The 27,854-nt window shown below is 43.2% G+C and overlaps 1 protein-coding gene across 3 annotated transcripts in view; it reads right to left on the bottom strand.

Annotated features, from left to right (window-relative positions):
• Positions 1-9,849: 9,849 nt before the first annotated feature.
• Positions 9,850-27,854, bottom strand: part of macf1b (microtubule actin crosslinking factor 1b) — a 48,942-nt gene continuing 30,937 nt past the window's right edge. For all 3 annotated transcript variants that reach the window (XM_070550927.1, XM_015949415.3, XM_015949413.3), the window contains 29 exons: positions 26,972-27,175; positions 26,640-26,871; positions 26,311-26,537; positions 26,093-26,215; positions 25,909-26,010; positions 24,912-25,013; positions 24,620-24,784; positions 24,299-24,454; positions 24,022-24,219; positions 20,068-20,196; positions 19,791-19,961; positions 19,545-19,700; positions 19,113-19,319; positions 18,897-19,016; positions 18,647-18,816; positions 18,398-18,557; positions 18,046-18,240; positions 17,698-17,823; positions 17,276-17,419; positions 16,984-17,172; positions 15,884-15,998; positions 15,620-15,786; positions 15,343-15,505; positions 15,096-15,250; positions 14,945-15,019; positions 14,750-14,867; positions 13,724-13,869; positions 10,086-10,206; positions 9,850-10,016 (listed from right to left, as the gene is read on the bottom strand). In XM_070550927.1, coding sequence (XP_070407028.1) covers positions 9,991-10,016; positions 10,086-10,206; positions 13,724-13,869; positions 14,750-14,867; positions 14,945-15,019; positions 15,096-15,250; positions 15,343-15,505; positions 15,620-15,786; positions 15,884-15,998; positions 16,984-17,172; positions 17,276-17,419; positions 17,698-17,823; positions 18,046-18,240; positions 18,398-18,557; positions 18,647-18,816; positions 18,897-19,016; positions 19,113-19,319; positions 19,545-19,700; positions 19,791-19,961; positions 20,068-20,196; positions 24,022-24,219; positions 24,299-24,454; positions 24,620-24,784; positions 24,912-25,013; positions 25,909-26,010; positions 26,093-26,215; positions 26,311-26,537; positions 26,640-26,871; positions 26,972-27,175 — 4,362 coding nt within the window. In that variant the 3' untranslated portion in view covers positions 9,850-9,990. The remainder of the gene's footprint in view (positions 10,017-10,085; positions 10,207-13,723; positions 13,870-14,749; positions 14,868-14,944; positions 15,020-15,095; positions 15,251-15,342; positions 15,506-15,619; positions 15,787-15,883; positions 15,999-16,983; positions 17,173-17,275; positions 17,420-17,697; positions 17,824-18,045; positions 18,241-18,397; positions 18,558-18,646; positions 18,817-18,896; positions 19,017-19,112; positions 19,320-19,544; positions 19,701-19,790; positions 19,962-20,067; positions 20,197-24,021; positions 24,220-24,298; positions 24,455-24,619; positions 24,785-24,911; positions 25,014-25,908; positions 26,011-26,092; positions 26,216-26,310; positions 26,538-26,639; positions 26,872-26,971; positions 27,176-27,854) is intronic.

Raw genomic sequence — 27,854 nt, 5'->3', positions numbered from 1 at the left:
GTGTTGCAAGGTCCAAGGTTAACTGAGCTGCTGATTGAAGGGGAAGGGTAACAAAACATGTCCTGTCTGTAACTGCCTTGTTGGTTTCATTGGTTCAGTCCCAGGGTCAACATTTTAACTTTCATGTTTCAGAGCAGGGGAGTGAATCATATTGACTCAGCTTCATCATTTTGGGTCAGTTCACAGATTGTAACAACTGTTTTATAGTAATATGCATTTTTTTTATTAGCCTAGAATTTACACATACAAATGCCTCTTTGTTATTTCTGGTATTAATCTATAACATGCATAACTTCTACTTGCATGTAAATGCTAAGTAATTAGCATTATTGCCACCAGCCACAAAATCACGACTTTTGAGACCTAGTCTGTGAATATGATCAGTTTAAAACAAAACTATACTGTAAAATCAAAGTAAGTGGTTGATCACTGGATTAATTTTACCTTAAAAAGTGAACCCATCATGTTTGCTTGTATTAAAGTAGTGGTTTTAGTAACTAGAAGTTCATTCAATCATCATTTTAAAATGTATCTTTTAGCGTGAATCAGATGCTACTTTGCTAAGTAGTAAAATTATTCCCTGTTTCTTTTTTATTTTTACTATTGATCTGACTACAGGTCACTGGGCTCTGTGTTTGAACAGATATGCCTGTATTTTTGGTTTTGCAGGCTTTCTAAAAGTGTGCCTGAAAAGTACACTTGGTGCAAATCTACAGGAGGGCAGCTGGAACAAAACATCTACAGATGAAATTTCCTCTGCTGGGAATTCTCCACTGAATAAGATATGAGACACAGTACAGCAAACACCTGACCTCTTACTGTTAGAGTTACTACTAATACACACTTTCATTATTCAGAGTTTCACATTTTATTCAAGGAGAAACAAGGATAAACTAACATAAATTACACTGAACACTTATAGAATGAATATTATTTTTACAGTTATAATAGTGCTATGCTTGATGCACAACATGTTCATGAAGGTCTTTACATAAAATCACTCTCACACAAAGCAATCCCAGCTGCTTTATTCTTGGCACTTGTCATGGCTGCTGCCTTTTCACCCTGAGATCAGGAGTACAGAGCCCTGGTCAGCGCCCCTCCTCCTCCTACCTGCACAGTTGCACCCAATCACCAACTCAGCACCTGACCGCTTAAAAAGGAGAGCTCCCAGAATCACAAGAGCACATCCTATGCTCTGATGCAAGTGTGGCTCTGGAGAGCTGGAAGAGACGGTGCTCAGACAGCAGGCCAGCTGGAACGGCAGAAGTGGCACAAATGCTATTTAGGGTTCACATGATGGGTGTGGTTTTCCAATTTTTGAGGCTGCCAGTGCACTCTGGAGTGGGCGCTAACAAGGTGGTGGACAAATTGTCTAAGGAGGTGTGGGGAAAATTGAAATAAAAAGCATGATAAAACAGGTTAGAAAGTAGAAAAGACAGAAAAGGTGGGGGGAAGAAAGATTAGAAAGATGCATGTATGAAATACAGAGAGGTGCAGGAGAAAGGAGGAGGATGGGGAGAGCAAGAAGAGAGGAGATTGTGTTATCTAGATTGAGGCCTAGTCCACACGTAGCCGGGGTTTTTTAAAAACGAATATCCTCCCCTCCAAAAACTTGCATCCACACCACCTCGTTTTAAAAACAAACTCTGTCCACACGTATCCGGATAAATACGTTGTTATGGAGATGCCAGACCTGTAGGCGGCAGTACTTCCCCCGTTCTTAACCTCGTCCTTCGTCTGTGGTCTTCCGCAAGGAGCAGTAATTCCACTTGCAAAAACAAACAAGCAAAAAGCGCTTGGACAATTGATGGATCGGGTAGTGACAGAGCGCAGCTCTGAGGGCTTCCATGATGTCGGCTAGTGTAAACACAGGTCGCACACGTGATGTCAGCATTTTTTGTCGCGGAAAGTGACGTTGCGGACCTTAAAACTCCGGTTTTGTCTGTCCACACGCAGACACCCAAAACGGAGAAAACGCAGATCTTCACTTTGGCCGGAGTTTTTAAAAAGATCCGTTTTCGTGTGAAAAAACTCCGTTTTCGTGTGGATGACAGGCCAAAACGTAGAAAAATATCTACGTTTTGGCAGATCCCCGGCTACGTGTGGACAGGGCCTGAGACTTGGCCATACAGGGTTAAACAGCATGTTGTTGCTAATGGGTAAGAACCCAAAAGTTAGTGAAGGCTTCGGTCAGGGGTGTTTGTAAATGTTAAGAGGAGCTCAGGTTTATTGCAAGTGCTTGTTAAAATGGATTAGTGTTAGGAAGTTGCCTTGTAAGTAGAAACCTTTCGTTTGTTTATGTTTATTTATTTGGCTTTTATCTAAAGTGACGTACATGTGTTAACCTAAAGGGAAAACCCGAGTACCTGGAAGAAACCCACGCATGCATGGGGAGACCATGTAACTCCAGGCAGAAAGGCTGCAGCCGAGTTTCGAACCTACAATCTCCTTGCTGCGAGGCAACAGTGCTAACAATTGTGCCACCATTGTGTATGTGTGTGACATAGCTTAAAGCTTTGCAGTTAAAGTAAAATTCATTTGGTGTGTGTGTTTGTAAAACGTCTAAGATCTTTGTTCATGTTAGTTTTCATTTTAGTTCAGCTTTGAGGGCCGTTCCAGTTCGTTTATATTATAGTATGTTTATGTCTCTCTCTCTTTCTCTCTCTCTCTCTCTCTCTCTCTCTCTCTCTCTCTCTCTCTCTCTCTCTCTCTCTCTCTCTCTCTCTCTCTCTCTCTCTTTATATATATATATATATATATATATATATATATATATATATATATATATATATATATATATCGTTTATATATTTAAATCCTTTTTGAAATAGAAACCTTGTTGGATTTTACCATTGTGCACATGCTTTATATGTTACCCCCTTCTCATCCCTAGACCAGACAAAGGGGTAGTAACACATTTTTAGCACCTTCCAGAGTCACTTTAAGAAAATTAGCTGTTGGGGCTGGGGTGGGAGTCTGGGAGCTCGGGGTGCGGGGCGGCTGGCCCTGTGTGGGGGTCTGGGTGGGGCCTTGGGGACTGGGTCCTGACTTATATGCTGCCAAGAAGAAGGTGGGAACACGCGGCAGTGCCTGGCCCAGGCTCAGGGGCCTCAGGTGCACTTTGGCTCCTCTGAAATAATAACAATCTGTCCCATCACGGGGGAGGGAATATTCAGTATGGAACCAACCTTACCTGGATGTCTCATGTCTTACATATTCTGGAAGTTGTGCAAATGCAGGGATGGGGGGGAGATATTCTGCTGTGGTGGGGCTGGGTTGGTGCCCTCGGACTCCGTGGGGCTCTGCGATGCTGCTGCTTTGGGCCCTGGCGAGATGGGCTGGGGTCTCCATGCCCTGGGTGGCATTTGGGGAATGGGGGTGCCTATTGGGGCCACTGGCTCCCTGGAGGACTTAGGCCAATCAGCCATTACTCCCATCCCCACACACATTTTTCTCCTCCTGCTCCCTCACATCATCACACAAACATGCACATAGGACCTTGGGGGGTGGGCAAGTCAGGAGGTGCACGTATAGATCCCATTTCAACATTTCTGTGGCAGCCTGCCCCTCAATTTTATTTGCACATTAAACACTTCCACCAACAACATTTCACGCAAACACACACTTAGGGCCTTGGGAGAGAGCACACTCAACGGCATTTGGCAAGGGAATTTTTCAGCCTCATCTCGAGTGCCGGTGACCACTTCCAATTTTGAACTGCACTTAGACACAGAGGGCTGTGGGGCGAAGTGGGGTTGTGTGGATGCATTAGCTGCTGTAGGCCAGACGATTCCTGCACTGTCTGCTCACCACAGCCATGGAATACACCTCATCATCATTCATCAACACTGTATTGGAGCAGGCAGAAGGAGACTAGGGATCTCAGCACACCTCTGTTGTTGCTTGGCTTCCCAGGGCTGGAGGCTAGGAGTGGGAGCTGGCCCTCTGGTTGGGGTCTGGAGTGGTGGGTTGCTTTGCTCGGCATTGGGCGGGGGTGCCTGCTCATCATCACTCTAGCAGAAAGGGACAAACTCTGGGGACCGGTGATGGGTGTACCCTTTGTGCAGCAGTACCGGGACCAGAGTGAATAGGGTGTGTATGGGGAGCATGAGTGGATGTCTAGCATTCATTTTTTTAAGTCTTAAGTTGTATGTGTATGTGTGAGCATGAGGGAGGGAGTGTGTGACTGTGTCTGTGTATGACTGTACATGTCAGGTGGGGCCTTGGACTCCTCCCCTCTCCAGGGATTTCTTGTGCTATTACGCATCTTTGCCTACCCTCCCCCTGCCACACTAGGTGTGGAGTGTGGTGCCTTGGTCTGCCTAAGTGTTCGCCACTCTCGGGTCAGGGGTTTAAGATTTTTGGCATCTGTCTGATCGATCCTGGTGGTTGCCTGGTGGGATCTGAGTCCCTAGGCTCTGTTGAGTCCCCGGTGGGGTTGGTCGCCCCTGGGTCCCGGGTCGCTGGATTCCGAGCTCGACCGGTTTTGGGGTGGGAGGCTGCGGGTGGGCCTCTGGACTTGTCGCTGTTATCTCCCGGGACTCTGCTGGCTGCTGGTTAAGGCCCCCTGGGGCAATCCCCTGTGCTTCTCGAGGAGGGCAGGGGCTTATCTGGTTACAGTCTCCCTGGGGTCCCTGCACTCTTAGGCAGCCCCTGGATCTCTGGGGCAGCCACTGGATCTCTGGGGCTTGGAGCTCCCTCCATCTTCTACACATCTTTGGGACCAGATCTGTGGCCCTTCACACTCACTATTGGATGCTCCTATAGAGAAACCTTACATATACAAGCGCGTGTACACACACAGGTGCTCACATGGTGCTCTCATAAGTATGGACTTGGGCACGTTCAACACATGTCTTAAGGCTGTGGTTGGCACTTAATGCACTGTGATTTATTATCGTGTGATTGTTCAGAAAAAAAATGTTGATTTTATACTTCCTCATCAGGATGACACAGTGATAGCTTGCTCTAGATGTATTGTTGTGTGTCCCTTTATTTTGTTTTCTCTTTCTGCAGGTCTAGAAGCAGACTCTTGTTCATCATTGATTGTTTATTTTTATGATTCCTGTCTATTTATCAAGATGCTGTGAATGACCGTATCAAATGTTGCAAAAAGGTCCTGCAGTAGTAAGAGGACATGGGAGCCAGTATTGGATGCAACCAAGATGTCATTTAGCACACATACAGTACACGTCAAAATTTTGGACACACCTTGTCATTCAATGTGTTTTCTTTATTTTCATGTCCATTTACATTGGTAGATTCTCACAAAGGCATCAAAACTATGAATGAACACACGTGGAGTTGTGTACTTAACCAGAAAAAGAGAAATTACTGAAAACATGTTTTTTATTCTATTTTCTTCAAAAAGCCACCCTTTGCTCTGATTACTGCTTTGCACATTCTTGGCCTTTGATGAGCTTCAAGAGGTAATTACCTGAAATGGTTTTTCAAAAGTCTTGAAGGACTACCTCAGTCAAAAAGTGTGTCCAAACTTTTGGCCTGTACTGTATGTGGGCAGATTCTGTGCTGTGTGAGGGCCTGAAGCCAGACTGAAATAGGTCAAATAGGCAGTTGTTCTTTAAATAAGCTGAAAGTTGAGCTTTTTTTTTTCTTTAACCCTCTGGAGGCAGGCGTTGCAGATATGCAACATTAAAACCTACCCACCTGGTTTCTCCACATACGTATTTCATGAGCATTCTTTAAATCAGAAGTACCCCTGAAGGATTTAGTTGTTTGTCCATTTATCAAAACTTATTTTGAGCCTGAGAGGGTTAAAACCTTGGACCGAAATAGAAGTTTGGGGATTAGACATAAATTTGTAAAGTAATTTTGATCTAGACCAGGTTTTTTCAATGGTGGCTGAACCACCACCTTTTTAAAGGCCACATGAAATACTGCAAAGGATAGGCTGTTGTTGATAATGTTCAAAACGACAGGGCTCACTTCAGGGTGGACCCCATGTAACAATTTTGGAGATAGGGAGTCTGCTGCAGAGCCTGAGAGCCTTATGGACCCGATCAGTTTATCCAAATCAGCAAGTGAAACATGATCAAAAGCATAGAATGAGAGGACATGATGGCTTGAAGAAGAAGAAGAAAATATCATTTCTATAGCGCCTCTCAAGATAAAAATCATGAGGTGTTTCACAAAAACAAAAAAAAGTAAAAATATAAAAAAGAATTTCGAAAATGGTTAAAATTATATTTAAAATGAGCAAAAAATAGACAAATGTGATTAAAAGATATTAATAAAGGCTGAGAGTGAATAGGAAAGAGGGAAGTCAGTGGATCCTGAGGAAGGTGGAATAGGTGGGGAGAGCAGAATAAAGAGAGAGTGGTGAAGAAGGTCATACAAAAGCCAGCTTGAACAAGTGAGTCTTCAGCTGCTTTTTAAAGGAGACCACTGAGTCCACTGATCTCAGGCTCGGGGGAGAGAGTTCCAGAGTCTGGGGGCCACAGCAGCAAATGATCTGTCACCTTTGGTCTTTAGCCTGGTGCGCTGCACAACCAGTAGGCTTTGATCACTGGACCTCAGGGACCTGCTGGGGGTGTAGGGACTAAGAAGATCACCAATGTAAGATGGTGCTTGTCCATGTAAGACCCTATAGACCAGAACCAGGATCTTGAAATGAACCCTGAAGTTGACTGGCAGCCAGTGAAGCTGGAGGAGAAGCGGGGTGATGTGGGTGTGTTTGGAGGGCTTGGTCAGAAGCCGAGCACAGGCATTCTGAACCACCTGTAGATGGTTCAGGGAGGTTCTGCTCAGACACGTGAAAAGAGAGTTACAGTAGTCTAAGCGTGAGGAGATGAAGGTGTGGATAACTGTCTCAAGTTCAGAGCGGGACAGAATGGGACTCAGCTTAGCAATGTTCCTGAGATGGAAGAAGGAAGAGCGAGCAAGAGAACTGACATGAGAATCCAGGGTGAGAGCTGGGTCAAAGGTCAAACCAAGATTCCAGACGGAGGGTTTGGTGTGAGAAGCAAGCTGGCCAAGAGAGTCTCTGACTTTGGGAACCAGCTTGTCTGGGGCACAGATGAGGATCTCAGTCTTATTTTCATTCAGCTGAAGAAAGCTCCCAGCCATCCAGGTTTTAATAGAGTCTAAGCAGGTGTGTAACAGCTGCAGCTTAGCTCCGTGTTGTGTCACAGTCTGTTCCCTGCCTCCCAACTCCGGTGTCTGTGAATTGTCCCACCTGCCTCTCATTCCTTAATCACCATGTATTTTAGCCCTGTTAGTTCTGTGTGTTTTGTTGGACCGTCTGCATTAGTTTTGTTAATCCTGCCTGTCTGCTGGTCCTCCTGTGTTGCTGTCCCTGTTGTCTCCCAAGCACTGAAAGGCTTTTTATTTTTGCTCCCACGGTTGCCTCCAGTGCGCTCTCACTCACCTAACTTGAAACAACCCCTCAACATGGCACACCATGGGTAACCGCTATCACAAAGCTGTGCCCAACATTCTGGATTTTTTGCAGAAAATAGTTCTGGAGTGCAGTGTTTAGTAGGGATGTCCCGTTTTGATATCAATATCAGAAGTAATTCGATATCGGCCCCAAAACACTGTCTCAGATTATATCGGAGAAATCAAAAATCTCCGATGTAAGCAGTCCGTTAAGGTTCACATTTTTGCAACCGAAGGTAAATAAAAAAATGTCACTTTTTTCATAATTACTGTTATTCTCTTTCTCCATTTGAGTAATATCTCTTAATCAAGCCTCAAATAGGTTAAAGCCTGTATGATTTGTGCTGATATTGTATCGGATTGATATTGTTATCGGTCAATACTTAAGGCTGCAATATCGGTATAGCATCGGAAGCGGAAAAGTTGTATCGGGACATCCCTGTTGTTTAGGGTAATGCTGTGTGATATACCACAATTACACATCTATAAATCTATAGCTTTTTATTCTTTTTTAAATCTTGTTATCATGATCTCCGCAGTTCTGTGGTACTGGTTCTGATTATACTGATTCAGTTGCAATGAGAACCTAAAAAACAAGTGTGCACTGGCCTGAGTAAAAACAAACTGTGACAAGGTGCCGAGAATAGAAATCAATCTAGCAGGTATCAAAATGGATTTTCTGTTCAAAAGCAGCTATTAACTTACATTTAACAGACTGCTTTATGATTCAGCTATGATGTGTATGAAATGTGCTGATCAGGCCCAACACTCCCTACATGGGTATGTAGAACTGATTTCATTGGAGGTTATAACCAAACTAAAGAGTGAGATTAATGTAAAAAACAAAGAAAATTATTTCTTACTTGTAAAGTGATAAATGAGATATTTTGCATTGTGTTTCCATAAAATTGTTATAAACCTTTGATTTCATGTGTAGATAATTCACCAAATGGCAAAAATGAAAGATTCCTGGCCAGCCCAGTTGATGAAATGTAATTGTCTCACTACTTAATTTATTATCTCCCTAACTCTGTCATGCACATATTGGTTCAAATGCAACTTTTACTAACTACTGTTTTACTCCAGCGGTCATTTACATCCTCATAGAAGCCTCTGATGCAAAAACACTAAAATGCTAATAAAAGTTATCACAAATACAAGTGACTTTATTACAAAAACCTTTTTGTTTATACAAGTCATTCTTCTACGATTCTGCTAAATGTGACATCAGAATGTGGGCCAGAGACAATTACAGTACAGAAAGAGCAGGATGCATAGCAATGGAAGTAAAATCTGTCTTTTGCCTTTGTAGAAAACGGTTTAATATCATCGTTCTCTAAATATGGGAAGAGTAAAATCTACCAAACAGATTAAAAACATTTTCAACCTTAAAAAAAGATCATTTTGATGAGTGCATAAAGAAAATTCAATAAGCAACCATTTTTGACCTCAGGTAGAACTAGTGTTACATTCAGAAGCATTTATAATTTTATAATGAAACAACAGAGTATAAAACAAAAAGCTTATTGAATGGCCTCAACAGTGAAAATGGAGCTTTCTGCTCAAACATTGAATATTTCTCTCTTCCCAGGATCATAAAAGTTGAGTGACATTTTATAAGAACGGAATGAACATTTTTGAATCAAAACCAGTAAAAAGACATTCACAAAATGGAAAATGATTCATTATCATCCTCAATGCAGTCCCATTAAAAACATTTTTGTGAACACAGGCAAATATACAGTTTGGTTTGAACTGTATTCAAATATTGTCCACTGTCAAATTTCAGTCTAAACAAAGCAAACATATACAGTAGTCAGTCACCAAAAAGTGCATATTCATGAAAAAGTGATAAAAGAAAAACATTTTCTAGAAGTTTGAGTTTCCTAAATAACAGAACAGCATGTCTACATGTTCACAGTAATGTTCCACAGAAATACATCCATCCAAAGACGAAACCAGTCCTGAGAAAATAAACCTCTACAACTCAACAATGTTCTGTCGAGTTTTAGTGCATTTTTCTTTTCACAATCTCCAGTGTTTAAAATGTCATTGAATAGAAAATATGTGTGCCCAGCGCGTAGAACAAAAAGAGTCAAAAACAACACGGGCCTGCCAACAACCCCGTTGGCATGAAGGACACACGAGGACAGCACACTGTAGCAGTCACGGTTTTGGTATGTGTGGGTTCTTTGTTTGGACAGTCAGACAGCAAAACACCTCCACATGCCATCTATGCGAGTTCTAGCTGTATGTTTAGTGTCTGCCTTAGCTTAAACTTCAAGCTCAACAAAAGCAACTCACAAAGCAAGGCTACCATGCATCAAGTATCCATGCAGATCGTCCTATTTTCTACACAGTCAGGTACATTTGTGATATGCTATTGGAGTAAAATATTCAACCCATCATTCAACCGGTTGTTGTCCACACAAAGATGTACTCTTCATACAGATTCCTACAGACCCTTCGCTGCCATTGTTGGAGAGCTTTCTTGGACCCTGTTCCTTATTTTCTATGTTCTCCGATGCTCCAAGGCTGGGCTTGGCTCTGGTGCTGCATCATACATGAGGTGCTCAGACACAAAGGTAATCATGTGGGTGACCTCTCAGCCTCATCTGAAAAAACAGAGAAGGGTTACCAAAACATGCTACTCTACAGGATGCTTGAGTAAGCAGATTCCTGACCTGGGGGAGAGAGGGAGTTGTCCTCCCCTGTTGGGACAAACTGCAAATCAGAGTCCAGAGCAGCTATGGAGCTCCTCGGACGGAGGCACCGGTCACCTGAGAAGCTTCTGCGGAGTAACGCCTAAGCCCAGAAGCATAGCATGAGTCATAGTCACAGAGCCTTCCACTGTTTAGATTTCCAAAGTAAATTTTTAATAAATTGTTTCTAAAAATGATTGTTTAAACTTTGTTGCTTTCCAATAGATGTTGCACATTCCAGTTTTCAAGCAATCAGGTGAAAGTTCAGGGTTCTTGTTGAACAGGGATTCCCTAAGTGTGGGGTGCGCGAGCTGCCGCTAGGGGCTGCGCGAGGTGAAAAGTGTAATGGCTGCAGAGCTCAGAGAAGTCTGTCGATGGTCAAAAGTCACCATTAGCATTGCCAGAAACACATTTGTGGGTGGGCCTAAGAAAAAGTAAGTGGGCCCATTAAATGCAATTGAAAACGAGTATATTTTGCTTGTGTGTGTGTGCGTGCGTGCGTGTGTGTGTGTGTGTCCTCCGCATGTGCCCAAGCTTCATAATAATAATGCACTCCGAGCTTCAGCACTCTGACCTGCGCACGCTGTCAATAGCAAGAAATGTTCCGTATTTGATAATTTTTAACGATGTTGGAGGAATCTGAAGGTGGTGAGTCATTCTGGCAGATTGTAATTAACACCCTGTCTCATGCAGGTGTTCTGACATTGTAAACCTCACACACAGAACATTGTGGATGTAACAAAATAAATCAAGAAATGATTCCCATCTGAGCATTTTAGCATTATTATATTAACACACTGACTAAACGTGTCAGCGCTAACTAAACAGCGCGCTGAAGATCTGAAGTTCAGAGTGCGTCTGTCAGAGGTCAGACGCGTTCCAGCGGAACCACGGCTCACGGGTGCACATGTGAGCACATCTGGGCTGGGCAGCAGTAATTTTACAGCATTGGTTTAAATAGCGCCAATAACGAGAAGCGGTGACTGGAGCGGCTCAAGGAGCTGTGCCGCACACACACACATACACACACACACATACTGATTCAACAAGCGCATGCTGCGCCGCGCCGTCAGACTGAAGGCAGAAATGAGCTCTGCCACTTCCGTGATAAAAACTTTTAAGAGGTTTTATAACAACATTTTTCATTCAAGGTCAAATTAAGATATTAGCTTCCATTTTGGGATGCCGTATTAAAGTCGGGTCCGCTCCAGCCAGTGACTCCTCATGAACCTGACCACAACTCATGTTACTGCAGCATTTGTTATTCTAGTCCGTGTGGCAGCTGATCGCAGATTCAGGCACACCATAAAACAGCAATAAGTCGGTCTGAGGCAGAAGTGAACGTCATGGCTATAGCTTTTCTATCTTTCCCCCTTTAGACATTTGATTACGCACAAGTAGGTGATCAGCTCAGGTTTACGCAGAGCAGAAGGAAGGAGAGAGCTCTGGTTAAACGTTCCCGCTTTAAGAAAACCGTTAAATTGCATTGTTTATTTGCTACCTGGGCACTCTAAATATTGATTTAAAATTAAATCAAAGGAAATTGTAATGGTATCTAATGTTTATTCATTACCATTTCAAAAATACATAATACATAAACATAAAAATGAAAGTGATGGGGAAAAAGGTTGATCATATTTCTTTAACCCTGTCTGTCGAGTGACTGTTTAGCGTGACGTCTGATATATATATATATATATATATATATATATATATATATATATATATATATATATATATATATATATACAGTTGTGGTCAGAAGTTTACATACACTTGTAAAAAATATAATATAATGGCTCTACTGAGTGTCCCGTTATTTCTAAAACTCTGATTTTTCTCTGATAGAGTGATTGGAACAGATACTTCTTTGTCACAAAAAACATTCATGAAGTTTGGTTCTTTAATGTCTTAATTATGGGTTAACAGAGAAAAGTGATCACATTTGCTGGGTCACAAACATACATACAGCAACATGATCTAGCAATTTTGGTGACTTAGAAACGTGTCAGTGAACTGAGCTTCATAGCATGGCCTCTTAACTTCTTGTGAGTGATTATGAGTGACTACAGCGGGTGACTTCTCTTAGGCCAGGTAAATAGGGCTCATTGGACACAAACGCCCACAAACGCTACAATGGGAAAGTCAAAGGAGCTCAGCATGGATCTGAAAAAGCAAATTATTGACTTGAACAAGTCAGGAAAGTCACTTGGGGCCATTTCAAAGCAGCTGCAGGTCCCAAGAGCAACAGTGCAAACAATTGTTTGTAAGTATAAGGTGCATGGCACTGTTTCATCACTGCCAAGATCAGGGAGAAAACACAAGCTATCACCTGCTGCTGAGAGAAAATTGGTCTGGAGGGTAAAGAGTGAACCAAGAATCACCAAAAAGCAGATCTGCCAAGAATTAGAAGCTGCTGGAACACAGGTGTCATTGTCCACAGTCAAACGTGTTTTGCATCTCCATGGACTGAGAGGCTGCCGTGCAAGAAGGAAGCCCTTGCTCCAAAAGCGGCACCTTAAGGCTCGACTGAAGTTTGCTGCTGATCACATGGACAAAGATAAGACCTTCTGGAGGAAAGTTCTGTGGTCAGATGAAACAAAAATCAAGCTTTTTGGCCACAATGCCCAGCAATATGTTTGGAGGAGAAAAGTTGAGGCCTTTAACCCCAAGAACACCATGCCTACAGTCAAGCATGGTGGTGGGAATATTATGCTGTGGGGCTGTTTTGCTGCCAATGGAACTGGTGCTTTACAGAGAGTAAATGGGATGATGAAGAAGGAGGATTACCTTCACATTCTTCAACATAACCTAAAATCATCAGCACGAAGGTTGGGTCTTGGGCGCAGTTGGGTGTTCCAACAGGACAATGACCCCAAACACACATCAAAAGTGGTAAAGGAATGGCTAAACCAGGCTAGAATAAGGGTTTTAGAATGGCCTTCCCAAAGTCCTGACTTAAACCCCATTGAAAACATGTGGACATTGCTGAAGAAACAAGTCCATGTCAGAAAGCCATCAAATTTAACTGAGCTTCACCAATTCTGTCAAGAGGAGTGGTCAAAGATTCAACCAGAAGCTTGCCAGAAGCTTGTGGATGGCTACCAAAAGCGCCTAATTGAAGTGAAAATGGCTAAGGGACATGTAACCAAATATTAGCACTGCTGTATGTATATTTGTGACCCAGCAAATGTGATCACTTTTCTCTGTTAACCCATAATAAAGACATTAAAGAACCAAACTTCATGAATGTTTTTTGTGACAAAGAAGTATCTGTTCCAATCACTCTATCAGAGAAAAATCAGAGTTTTAGAAATAACGGGACACTCAGTAGAGCCATTATATTATATTTTTTACAAGTGTATGTAAACTTCTGACCACAACTGTATATATATATATATATATATATATATATATATATATATATATATATATATATATATATATATTGCCATGTCCTGATGTGGGGCTGGGGGGTGCGTCGACATGGTCGGGACATAGAAGGGGGTGTGTGGCTAAATAAGTTTGGGAACCACTGTTGTAGAACAATTATTACATGTAAAGACAGGTTCCGTAAAATAAGTGTCATAAGTGAATATGTGCAAAGTATACATGCTTACTTTCCGTGTCATGGGGCTGGTGGGAGCGGAAGCACTGCTGTACAGGCTGAGGCTTGAGTTGGATCTGCTCACAGCCAAACCCTTAGCAGTGTTTCCAGTCGGCGACAAGTACTTCTCTTTGATCTTGAGGTTGGTTCGACCCTTTACTGTTGACAGTAAACAGATAGCAGAAGTTAAGAGAACACAATAAAACCTGTTATTTATCAGCCACACCTGTTAAAACAATGAACTGAACAACCAAGTTATCAATGTGAAATTATTCAAGTTCAAAAGATGCCTTATGGTAGAGAAATTAACATTAATTTCATGGTCAACAGCTTTGGTAGAAATTCCTGCAGTCAGAATGCCAGTTGCACGCTCCCTCAAAAGACATCTGTGGCATTGTGCTGTGTGATCATACTGCACATTTTAGAGTGGTATTTTGTTGTTGACAGTCTAAGGCCCACCTGTGCAAAATTCATACTATATACTCAGCAACTTGATAGGCCACACCTGTGAGGGAAATGTCTTATGGAGAAAATGGGATAGACCATCTCAGCTAAGGAGAAGTGCTCACAGATTTAGAAAGATTTGTGAACAATATTTGAGCGTAATGGTCTTTTGTCCATCCAATCTTCCATCCATCCATCAATTTTCCTCCATTTATCAGGGGTCGGGTCATGGGGGATGGACGGACAGACAGGTAGATAGATTACCTGTAAAGTTCCTGAAGAAACTTAATGGGCTCTGCTATGTGCAGTATTTAGTACAAGAGGCGAGATGTTATCTGTTGTAACTTTCAGATAGAAACACACTTCATAACGGTTCACAAGCCTCTTTAAGTACAGAATCAGCTGTACTTAAAACAAAAATGTGCTGAATGGTGTGAATAAAAATAGATATGGGGGGGCATGGAATAACCAATCAAATATCTCTTTACTATCTATAATAGTTCTCTAAAATATTTCCATACAAACCATACAAACCATCTGCTTCAGTCTTAGGACCTGATGTAGTACCAGCTCTCTTTCATCTGCTCATACAAACCTCTACAAGGGTCATTCTTAACCAAGAACTCATCAAGAGCAGTCCAGCCTCCTCCGACCCTGACCATCAACGTGTGCCTCAGGATTCGAACCATCCTCAACTGTTGGGAATCTCCAAACTATAAAATACATCACACACGGTTATAGATCAGGTTTTTGTACAGATCATGTTTTTTTTGTTTAAATGCACACTCACTCTATATCTGTTGGCACTTATTTGCTCCACGTTGAATCTCTTGGGGCAGTTACAAAGTGAAACCTGTCGGCTGACCTATGAAAAAAATGTAATAAAATGACATGTTTTGTATTAAACGCACATTTTTAAATGTAGGTGTCAGCGTCCTTACTTCCTCGTTGATTTGATCTGCATCCAGTGTTTTCCTGTAGGGATCTCTGCTGGGATGGAGGGCACTGACAAACTCATAGTAGTCAATGAAGCCATCACTGTTCAAATCAAAAATGTTTGCCACTGCGTTCATTTCCAGAGAGTTGGTTGGAAATTCTACAATCAAGGAGTAGGAGGAAAAGAAGTTCAGAAATCTAGCCTGAATTGAAGTTTTGGTTTGACAGTTTGGGGCAAGAAGAGAGTCCTACTGGATGCAAGGACATAATCAGTGAACTCTTTCAGGCTGATTCGTCCATCCTGGTCCCGGTCAATGGTGCGGAACACGTCTAAAATCCGAGACTTCATATGACTAATCCACTGGATGTAACGCTTTCGCCAAATATTGAAGTCAAAGTTAGCAAATTCTTCCATCTGGAAAAACAAGAAACACATCAGAACTTTCACTGTCTGTTGGCCTCAAACCACAAAACACAAATCCAAGCTCAATGTGGGCCACAAAGTAATATTTAATAAGGGCACAGAAACCTCTCTGAGCATTTGCTGATGTTGTTCCAAGCGGTTTTGTCTCGCCGCAGCCAGGCGCCAAAGTTTCTGCCACTGACTGATCAGCTGACTGAGCTGAGGGGTCTGAGGGTCCAGGTGTTCGAGGGGGACCGGAATGATGGGTGGGAGCTTCACGGTGCTTCTCCTCTCTGAATCAGTCACATGAGTGTCAAAGCATCAGTCCACTTCAGATGATACCTTCTGGTCATGAAGCCATCAGCCTGAATGTAAATTATGATGTCTTACTTGTGAGTGGGCGCTTGCTCGGGGAAACCTGGTGTTTGGGACTACTTTTATGTTTACAGGAGTGTGTGGCTTGTTCAACATCTGAGAACTTTTTGTTCAATTCCTCCATGAACACCTGCAGAGAGCATTGATCAGTGATTACACAGCACATGAAATAAGAAATGTTTCAGTGGAAATAAGGACACACAGAGAAGTACTGACAAAACATCACCTTCTATATACTTTTATTTATTAAAAGTATATTTTTGATTCCAATTTTTTGTGCAAACACTTATCTTTGGGGCAATGCTGAGGCTTTTCTGTTTGATACATGTTGTTAATAACTTCAATCTTTAAAGGAGATGCATTAGGACTTTTTATCTTAAGCTATAATAGTTCTATGGTTAACACTATGCATGTTTATGAAATTATTAGAACTGAATCTCTCTTACATGAAGCAATATCAGCAGTCTCTGTACTTTAAAGAATGAGCTGTTTCAGGGCTCTGTCACTTTTGGAAAACAAGCTAGAGCTGGCAACGCACACCCTTAACCTGCTCAGGCTGCTATAAGCTGAGAAGCTCCGATTTCCTCAGAGTACAGCCGCTGCTCTTCCAGCAGCAGCACACGAGAGGTGGTTCTATTCTAGTTTCCCCATTTGTGACATCACAAATTGAAACTTTTTGAAAGGCTTTTTTCAGACGCATAATTCCCAACATTGACAAGAGATGTAAGGATGAGTGTTTTTCCTGTTTGGAATGTTAATAGAAGCAGTAAAGAACCACATAGCAGCACAAAAGGATGCAAAACGCAAGTTTTTTTTTTGCAAGTATCCTTTACAACAATTTCTTTTTTGTACATACATACATATGTGTGTATATTTCATATATATATATATATATATATATATATATATATATATATATATATATATATATATATATATATACACACACACACGTACACATACTTGGTAATGTGACAGGGTTTTTTTTACTGTTTTTGTGTGGACGGAGATATTTCTATTGAGGGTTGAAAGGACTAATTTATAAACAAAGAAGCTCTGGTAGAGAAGATGAGGCTATTGAGTTTCTCAGCATGTTAGGGAGACTCAAACTGTACCGTGTGCTGCTGAAGAAGTTCCTGGTTCTGCTCTGTGGTCTCAGGTAGAGGCTCCTGATTTTTGAGGTTGAGAGCTTCCCCTGCTGATGAGATCCAGTCCAGTAGTCTCTGGACTTCTTCTTTTTCTGCCTCCAGAGCTGCCAGGTTGGCCTGGATCTTCTGGCCCTGCTGCCGGGCCCATGTCTGAACCTGGTTCAGGAAAATGTTGCACATGTCTCCAACTGTGACTCGTGTGCTTAGCGACTTAAATGGCATTTCTGTTTCTGTGTCATTTGACCACAAAAGCACTCACCTCCTCATAGCGGATCTTAGTGACGCTGATCCAAGATTTGAGCGTTATTATTGAGTCTGGGTGACACAAGGCCAGAATCTCCTCACCTAGATTTTGGATGTTCTCTAGTTCTGCTTCTTGAGTCTGCAAAGCAGCCAGTGACTCCTGAAGGGGACCGGAGGGGAAATATATCCTCAGTTTCATCCAGTATCATGTTGTGTGGCTTAAAATGTTGAATATAAAACTCCCTGCTCTTTTCCAGAACAACAACATTTCTTGAAGCTCACAGCTGTCCTCCTTTCACCTGGGCTGATGTGTCCCTGAACCAAACTCTCACTCCTTATCTATTCCTACGTTTTTCTGCGACTGCCTATTTGGCCTTCCTAGGAGACGATAAGATGGGAACGAGGCATTTCCCTCTCGGGAGCTGCCAAGTAACTGACCTTGTGTTGCTTGTGGAAGGAACGCAAACCACCCTCCTCCTCGGGTATGATCCCGTATTTTAGGATCCTCTCTGCCTCTGTGAGCCTCTCCATGAAAGAGTGAACAATAGCATCAAACTTCTCAGCCTGAGAACAACAGAAAAATTGAAGATAAGAGAGGAAGAGTTTTGTCTGATGACAGGCACATTTATCTAGATTAACCTTGAAGAAAAACTTTATTGAAATAGTCAAAAGAATACGTGTTACGTTTTCTGAGCAAGATACACATTTTTAAAACATTTGTACTTTATAGCTCAGAAATCTGATTTTACCGCTAAACATTGTAGGTCTTTATGTTTTGAGTGGTACCTGCTGAAGCGCAGCCTCCAGCCTGTCCTGCTTGCTGACTGATAGTGTACACACGGCCTCCCAGCGGCCCCCCAGTTCCTCCATCTGCTCCTGCAGCCAGTGAGCATCTGCAGTGCTGCTCCTGGTCAGATCTCTCACAGAGCGCTTCAGGGTCCTTATGCATCCAGCTCGTTTCCCCAACTCCTTCTGGAAGGCCTTAAAAAAAAACCTGCAGATGAGTTTCTATAAGACAGGACAGTTCTTCAGGTGGACATTCAAGAGTTAAAGTGTTACGTTGCACACCACATGTTGCAGGTAAGCTATGCACTGCTCTGATGTGGTTTAACAATCACAAACCAGTCATCAGCTGTACCTTGTGTTTGTCTATGAGATTGTTGATGGTGTCTTTGTCTCCACCAACAGGGACATCCTCGGCCAGTTGGGGCTCTGCTCTGTAGAGCCAGTCATTCAGCGCCTGCAGAGCGTCAGTGAATCTTCCTGAGAACAGCAGCGCTTCCTCCAGTTTATGTTGTCTGAGGAATAAGAATAATCATTCAGTAACACATGAACCAACATGGCTAATAAGAAGGTAGGAACATGTCCTGATTCAACCCGTCCACACCTCTCAATGGACTTGCCACCGATGGTGTCCCATGTGTCCTTGAGTTCAGCCAGCAGGTTCTCCAGATGCTGCCGATCACGGCTGCTCTGGGCTCGTTCATGGAGGCTGCGGCCACTCTTCATTGTGGCCTCGTACATGGGTCGCTTCAGTCTTAGCAGTTTCTGAAACTCCTGATTATGAAGAAACTGTGATTAAGTGACTAAAGTATGAGAGTTCATAAAGGTGCAATCAAACTGTATTGATGCTTCACCCTCTGTTCAGTTAGTTGTTGCTTTATCTCATCGTGGGACGCAGCAATCTCTTTATGAGTGTCTAATGTCTGCTCCACCTCACTCATCCAATCCACAAGAAGCCGCCAAGATTCGTTAAACTGAAATGAGACAGATAAAGACAGATTTGATTGTAATCTCCATCTCCTCAGCACATTTCAAATGTAGCTTAACAGGAAGAAACACTTTTTTTTTACCTGTTTAACATTCTTTTTCACCTCTTCCAGCATCCTGCCTCTCTCTGACGCTCGCTGGTGGAGCTTTTTGTATCGATCCTGAACAGCCATGATTAGGTTATGGATGACATCACAGTCTTCCTTCCTGCTCAGCTCCGTTAGCATGCGGCCTGTGTTCTCCACAGAAGTCTTCTTCTCGCTGTAGGCGTTAACCTCATTCAACAAAGCCTGTGAGGGTGATGACATTGTTTATATTTGTTCATTGAGATGTAATCTAACATGAATGCTTCTGGTCTGTGGGAGAGAACCGGAGTACCCAGAGAAAAGTCATGCATGCCTGGTGGAACATGCACTTTCCTCACAGAAAAGCTGCAGCTAGGGTTCACACCTGTGACCTTCTTGCTGTGTGGCAGCAGTACTACCACCTGCTCCACCATACTACTAGAAGCTTACCCTGTGTTCTTGCAGCTGTGTGGACACTGTGTCCAGAACAAAGCTGGGAGGAGAAAGATGCCCGATAGACTCTTCACACTCATTCATCTTTGTTAGAATTTCCTGCACGCTGCTGTGAAACTCCTTGGCCAGATGCAGGCCTTCTGTCAGCTTCGCCTGTAATTAGAGCACCATCCTGGGATGTAATCACGCTCTAAAAGTCACCACGGACAGCTTTTTTGACTAGACACTATAAAGTTAAATTACCTTGCGCTCTTGTACTTTGTTGTAAACAGAGGTCCACTTTTGATCTAGAATGAATAAGCTGTGCTCGGTGCATGACCCTCGCACAAGGTCGCTTTGCTCCAGCATCCTGTGGATGGCACTCTTCACATGTGTGTAGGCATGAAACTTTGACTCCATCTCATTGCACAACTCCTGTTGTGGGATGCAGGAGAACAATAAATGTAGTCAATGGACAGTGAGGTCATTTTTTATGAGTACGTCTCTTTAATAAAATATTTTAACACTAAATGAGCATTACTAGGTGTACGCTGAGCCTTTCACTTGCAGAATCGGGCATGCCCCACATGGTTTTGGAAGAGGTTAATCTCAGATCAGTGTTATCCAGCCACTGAAGAAGGTCCTGAATCTCCACGGTGACGTCTTGCACCTAACATGAAACAAAGCAAACTTTAAATAAGGACACAAACAGTAGTAGTGACTGAGGAAAGTGATTTTTTACAGCAGTGCAATGAAATTTTGTTCATTTAGAAAATGAATGAGTGAGTTCTATATTAAGATCACTTCATGTTGAGAAATATAGGAGTTGGGTCAGGGGGAAAATAATGTTATGTGTGATCTAATACAATATAACAAGGGCTTGTACAGTATTTTAGAACTCAGAGTATGTATTGGAGATGAAACTCAGCAACCAAAACATCATTTTCTAGTTTAACCCTTTGATGCATAATGGGCACTACAGTGGACATGTACTCAAAATTGTTATTTATTTATTTTTGCTATTAAGCACAGCTGTTGAAGACTTCATTGCATGTGAGCCCCTCCATTTGAGCTTCAGCAAGTCAAGCCAACATATTCCATGTTCAGAATGCACGCTGTCCACTGAGATGGACATGTAATAAACTATTTGTAAATTAACAAAATGTTACAAAAATATTTGTTGAAATTTGTTTCATTCACACCTAAAGATGAATGAAAAAAAATTGTTTAAAAAATCATGGTTGAAGATTTCATAATTCATGCATCAAAGGGTTAAAAGCGCTAAAACTGACTGAGATATAGCCATACTAGTGATGGGTCGCTAGTATGGTAGCTCTCTAAATAAGTGACTCCCAAACTTTCCAGTTTCAGACTCACAAGACAACAATTGTCAAGATCATGGACGTAATAATTTTCACTTTAGAAGTGGAGGGGATGGGGGGGGGGGGGGTATCTTTACAGTATGCTCTAATGGGAAACGGGCTTCAACACAAATGGTTGTTTTCTGCTTGGTCCTAGAGCTCAACCAGTGTCAATTTAATATAGCGTAATATTGGTTTTGGATGGTAAAAAGTGCATGGGTCAAAACTTGACTTTGGAAAAAGTGGGGAGGACATGTCAAACCCCCCCCCCCCCCCCAAAATTACGTCCATGGTCAAGACATGCATCCCCAGAAATATCTGACTTGATGATACAAACATGCGCAGAAAGCTAAATAATTCAGGGCACAAAGGGAAACCCATCAGCTCATGTTCAGTTATATCCATTTATGACAATTTAGTTATGTTTTTGTAAAAATTATGCCATGAATACAGGGAGTGCAGAATGATTAGGCAAATGAGTATTTTGTCCACATCATCCTCTTCATGCATGTTGTCTTACTCCAAGCTGTATAGGCTCGAAAGCCTATTACCAATTAAGCATATTAGGTGATGTGCATCTCTGTAATGAGAAAGGGTGTGGTCTAATGACATCAACACCCTATATCAGGTGTGCATAATTATTAGGCAACTACCTTTCCTTTGGCAAAATGGGTTAACAGAAGGACTTGACAGGCTCAGAAAAGTCAAAAATAGTGAGATATCTTGCAGAGGGATGCAGCAGTCTTAAAAACGCAAAGCTTCTGAAGCGTGATCATCGAACAATCAAGCGTTTCATTCATAATAGTCAACAGGGTCGCAAGAGGCGTGTGGACAAACCAAGGCACAAAATAACTGCCCATGAACTGAGAAAAGTCAAGCGTGCAGCTGCCAAGATGCCACTTGCCACCAGTTTGGCCATATTTCAGAGCTGCATCATCACTGGAGTGCCCAAAAGCACAAGGTGTGCAATACTCAGAGACATGGCCAAGGTAAGAAAGACTGAAAGACGACCACCACTGAACAAGACACACAAGCTGAAACGTCAAGACTGGGCCAAGAAATATCTCAAGACTGATTTTTCTAAGGTTTTATGGACTGATGAAATGAGAGTGAGTCTTGATGGGCCAGATGGATGGGCCCGTGGCTGGATTGGTAAAGGGCAGAGAGCTCCAGTCCCACTCAGACGCCAGCAAGGTGGAGGTGGAGTACTGGTTTGGGCTGGTATCATCAAAGATGAGCTTGTGGGGTCTTTTCGGGTTGAGGATGGAGTCAAGCTCAACGCCCAGTCCTACTGCCAGTTTCTGGAAGACACCTTCTTCAAGCAGTGGTACAGGAAGAAGTCTGCATCCTTCAAGAAAAACATGATTTTTATGCAGGACAATGCTCCATCACACGCGTCCAAGTACTCCACAGCGTGGCTGGCAAGAAAGGGTATAAAAGAAGAAAAACTAATGACATGGCCTCCTTGTTCACCTGATCTGAACCCCATTGAGAACCTGTGGTCCATCATCAAATGTGAGATTTACAAGGAGGGAAAACAGTACACCTCTCTGAACAGTGTCTGGGAGGCTGTGGTTGCTGCTGCACACAATGTTGATGGTGAACAGATCAAAACACTGACATAATCCATGGATGGTAGGCTTTTGAGTGTCCTTGCAAAGATAGGTGGCTATATTGGTCACTGATTTGTTTTTGAATGTCAGAAATGTATATTTGTGAATGTGGAGATGTTATATTGGTTTCACTGTAAAAATAAATAAATGAAATGGGTATATATTTGTTTTTTGTTAAGTTGCCTAATAATTATGCACAGTAATAGTCACCTGCACACACAGATATCCCCCTAAAATAGCTAAAACTACAAACAAACTAAAAACTACTTCCAAAAACATTCAGCTTTGATATTAATGAGTTTTTTGGGTTCATTGAGAACACTGTTGTTGTTCTCGTCTCGTCTCGTCTTCCTCCGCTTATCCGGGTCCGGGTCGCGGGGGCAGCATCCCAACTAGGGAGCTCCAGGCCGTCCTCTCCCCGGCCTTGTCCACCAGCTCCTCCGGCAGGACCCCAAGGCGTTCCCGGACCAGATTGGAGATGTAACCTCTCCAACGTGTCCTGGGTCGACCCGGGGGCCTTCTGCCGGCAGGACATGCCCGAAACACCTCCCCGGGGAGGCGTCCAGGAGGCATCCTGACCAGATGCCCAAACCACCTCAACTGGCTCCTTTCACTGTTGTTGTTCACTAATAAAATTATTCCTCAAAAATACAACTTGCCTAATAATTCTGCACTCCATGTATAACTATGGGAGACAATTCTACACAATGTGTAGTGCTCTGAGACTGTGACAAGATGGCTGAATACTGAACTCTTACGAACACTATAAAGTTGCAAACACCTTCAATCACTTGACCAAAGGACAGTTTAATTCCAAAATAAATCAGTGAAATAAACTAACTTTTTTTTCATGCTTTCTTTATGGCTGAGGGACAGTTTCTCTCTCACAGCCGTGTGCAGTAACCAAAGTACAGGTGAAGCTCAAAAATTTGACTATGGTGCAAAAGTTAATGTAGCTCATGAGGTTGATCGTGTTGTCCAGCAATTGGAAGGTTGCAGGTTAAATCCCAGCTCTCACTAGAGAATGTTGCGGTTGTGTCCTTGGGCAAGACACTCAACCGGCCTTGCCTGCCGGGGTGGTCGGAAGGACCGAGCGTGCCAGTGTTTGGCAGTCTAGTCTCTGTCAGTGCGCCCCAGGGCAGCTGTGGCTACATCGTAGCTCATCCCCACCAGCGTGTGTGTGAATGGGTGAATGACTGAGTTGTGAAGCGCCTTCGGGGGTTGTAGAACCCTAAAAAAAGCACTATACAAATACAGGAAATTTACCATGAGATACTTTACCAATAACACAGTCAGACAAACCTGCTCACACACTTGCACACAAAGCATTTCTGCAGAGGGCAGCAAGTGTAAAAATTGTGAAAGTTACCACCAGAGGGCAGCAAATGGCGATTTTAAACAGCAGTTGGACAGAGGTGAAAACTGCGTTCTTCTACTACTCTACTGTATGTACGTACAAAAGAAAATATAAGTAAACTTTTTCTTTCATTCTAACAAAAATCAGAAGGGTGTTTTCTTCACCTGACTTAGTCTGTTCTCTAATTCCAGCTGCCTGCGTTCAGTCTCACAGCGAACAAACTCCCAGCTTTCATTCAGCTCCTCCAACTGAGACTGCAGACTGTTTGGGCTGTCCCCAGAGCCAGTCTCCAGCAGCTTCCTGCCTGCCTGGTTCAGAGACTCCACAGTGCGGACATGAGACATGACATCATTTCGTAGCACCTGTGAGAAGAGAGGAGCACGGAAGGTCAGAGATTCATGATGAGATGATTTTTTGGATATAAAAAAGCTCATCACCAACCTTGTGCTTAGCCAGCTCTATTTCACATGCTTGCAGGTCAATGCTGATTGGCTGGTTGGCATGTAGCTGTTCAGCAGTTCGGGAGAGCCATGTGTGCAGCTCATCTAGTGTGTTCTGGAACTGACCCAAACCCAGCAGAGCACACTCCAGCTGATGCTGAAAGCACAAATGGATGAAAAGTTTTTAAATGCTGTAGTTAAAACTGAAAGTAAAACACAAGTTGTGTTCAAAGATTTTGTCACACGCAGTTAAACATTTTAGGAAAGTGGATTGAGTTGAAGAAAGTAGAACATCAGCATTAATGGTGCTTTTGTGTCCCACCTGTCTGTTCACAGTCTCTGTCTCTAGGCTGTCCCAGCGCCGTCTGAAGTCACACAGAGGCGAGATTGAGCCTGGGCGCTCTGAACCAGGAGACAGCCGACACACAAAGTGGTGGTCCAGACTTTCCATCTCGATCTTCTTCTGGTACAGCTCCCGTTTAAATTCCTGGGAAAAACCATGCAAATTAAATATTAAATACCATGTAATTATTCATTCATGCTGTTATTTCTTTTTAAACAAGCTTAGTTGGTTTGACAGCAGGTTGTAAGAGTGTGTTTTTGTACGAGCTCACCTTAAGATCACATAGCTGCTCCTTGACTGATTCCAGGTCAGTTCCTAACATGAACTCCTCTGTGGATCTCAGCTCGGCTGACTTCAACCACTCAAACAGGCCCTGGTAAAAGAGGGGAAAATGCCTTAAATGTTAAAGTATTTGCTTAATTTACTCTTTCCAGGTCCCAGTAACAAACCTAATTAATTTATACAGTGTCCATGTGGGAGACTAACGTGATCTACCACTTATTTACAATAGCTGCAGTTTTAGACTACGCCTGAATGACATTGTCACAATTCCAGTCCTGCCACCCGCTCTACACCAGACATCTCCTGAACTCTACTTCCCAGCATTCCCCGCACTGGTTTCTGCCTCTCCACGTCACTGTGCTCACCCTATTTTAGGATGTTCCTCACAACAATCGTAGCTCAGGGATCGCTCTCTGTCCGTGGCCTTAGCGTTCCATTCCCGGTTCGGGTTGGTTAACTCGTCTAGCACGGTAGCGTGTTTTTGAGTTGATTTAGCTTTTCCAGTGTCGGCTCACTCCTTCACATCGTGCAACCTGAGCTTCCATGCTCACCTCGACCGGTGGCTCCCTGGCTGTTACCGCCGATTCAGTTCAAGTCGGACAACCACAGCTCAACTCGTTTAATCGTCACAGCTCGTCACTCACACCGGGCGATTCCAGAGCTCCCACGCTCCTCTACACCATCTGCAGCCTCCCAACAGTAAGCCCATTCCCTTTACTTTCTGGAACATCGCCACATCCTTGTGGCTCGTACCAGCGTTCCTAGATTAAGTGCGTGTCAGACATCTCCCATCACTAGCACTTCCGTGTTTGGGTCTTGTCACACGCTACACCCCTCCTCACAGCTCACTACGTGGAGCCAAGGTGAGGAGCCTGATCGACATAATGCAGCTCAGACTACACTAACCAGAGTCTAGCTTAATGTGCTTTGATGATTGTGGAACATTTAAAAGGTTTGTGTATGTAAACACATGCTTCAGTACTGACCTGCATGGTGTCTTGGTAATGCAGAGCCATTTGTAACGACTCCTCTAGCTTCTTGTGACTGTCGCTCCAAAGTTTGCTTAAGTTGTTCCAAGTGCAATAAAGCTTTGAAACAACAGATTTGTGTGAATTTAGTTAACACATCATCTGGATTGGCAAAAGGACCCGGAAAATAGCAACGACTTACTTCATCCATGCTCTTTGTGACATCTGGTTTGTCTGTATCCCCGCATGCTACCATCAGGTCCATTCCAAGAACCCCGAGGATGTCCAAATCTCCCTGTAAATTGTCTATGTACTCCCTGAGAGGCTAAAACATTAAAAGATCAAACAGATTATGTAATAATATGTTTCACTATGAAATTAGCTCCTTATGATTAATCTTTGAGGAGCTTCTGAACAAACCTGCATGGATTCAAGACTTTGGCAGATTGTTTCAGAGTCTGCCTGACTGGCATTGAGATCCAATAGAGCCTGTTGAGCGTCATTGAGACCGGTCATCACTTCGCTGACATCCCTCCAATACTTCATAGAAAGATCCAAGACCTTGAGCAGCCAGTTCTCCCTCTCTTGCGCCTGTTTATATGTTTCATCCCATAGAAGGGACAGGCTGGATACTTGCCCCTGGATTGCTGAGAACACAGAAATATTGGGGGTATTACTCAGGGCCCTCATTAAAGAGTAAAAAGCTACATAACTTGTAACTATGGGTTATGTTTGAGAAGAACAGCCACCTGTTCCAATGGATCCATCCCCTGCTGCCTTGGTGTCTGCAAGCAGTTCATCTGCCTGAGTTTTGAGGCTGTTGAGACCTAACTCCAGCTTGGACAGCTCAGCAAGGGTTTGTTTGTTGTCCTGAAGCTGCTCCTGGATCCTCGGGGTGAGGCCTTGAAGAGAAGTGGGGGTCTGTATGCGACCACACAGGCGGTCAAGACTCTCTTTGATGAGAGTCATCCTTTCATTTAACTGTAGAATCCCAAACAAACAGGAAGCTGTTTAACTGAGTGAATTTGCTGTGTACAATACTTATATTGCATTACCAACATTACATTTGAACCATTCTTACTTGAGTGAATCGTGGTAAAGACTCCTCGAGAAGAGTGGCGGTCTCTTTGACACAGTCTCTGATGGCTTTGTGCTGCTCCTCAGCCTCCACTGCTTTTTGGTAGAACCGATCTCCCTGGACTGGGTTTAGTTCCGACAAGCGTTTCGCTGTGACACATAGGCGCGCAATCAAAGGCCGGTGCTCTGCTATGGACTCTCTGAGACCCTGGACAAGCAAAGGAAAAAAAATGTTTAATTGTTTCTTTAGTGTAGCACTTTTCTGACTCAGAGGACTCCACAGCGCTTACACATTCATATACTGGTGGTGATGAGCTACATTGCAGCTACAGCTGCCCCGGGGCACAATGACAGAGGTGAGGCTGTCGGGCACATGTACCACCAGTCCTTCCAACCAGCAGCAGGCAAGGGAGGGTGAAGGGTCTTGCACAAGCAGTAGCGGTTTTAGACACGGGCAGACAGGGCAGTTGCCCGGGGCGGCATTTTTTCATGACACAAAAGGGGCGCACAAGCGCTGAGTAAAAAAAAAAAAAAAGAAATCTGCGCCGCACCGAGGTTTTCTATTAGTGTCTGGATTGGAAACAGCAAGTTGGCGCCCCCTGCAGCTGCAGGCGCTCCTGCTGACTGAGAACTTTCACGTGCACCGTGTGTGTATGGAGAACAGGAAGGGGAGGGGTGCGGCAGGGGAATTCACCTCTGGGTGGGTCCAAATGAAATGAGCGGGTAGGGGCTGAATCAACTGTATTAAGATGGCTAAAGTCAATCACATCTTGATGTTCTTCCATTTAACGCACATTTCATTCATAATATCATAAACACAGGCCTATCATTCTTTCAGGTGTTTCCGAATTGTGTGAAATGGCTGAATAAAAAAAGGAAAAACAAAA

Source organism: Nothobranchius furzeri, chromosome 5 (assembly GCF_043380555.1).
Source record: "Nothobranchius furzeri strain GRZ-AD chromosome 5, NfurGRZ-RIMD1, whole genome shotgun sequence".
Lineage (NCBI taxonomy): Eukaryota > Metazoa > Chordata > Actinopteri > Cyprinodontiformes > Nothobranchiidae > Nothobranchius > Nothobranchius furzeri.
The sequence above is the reverse complement of the archived record's forward strand: the minus strand, read 5'-3'. Positions and strand labels throughout refer to the sequence as shown.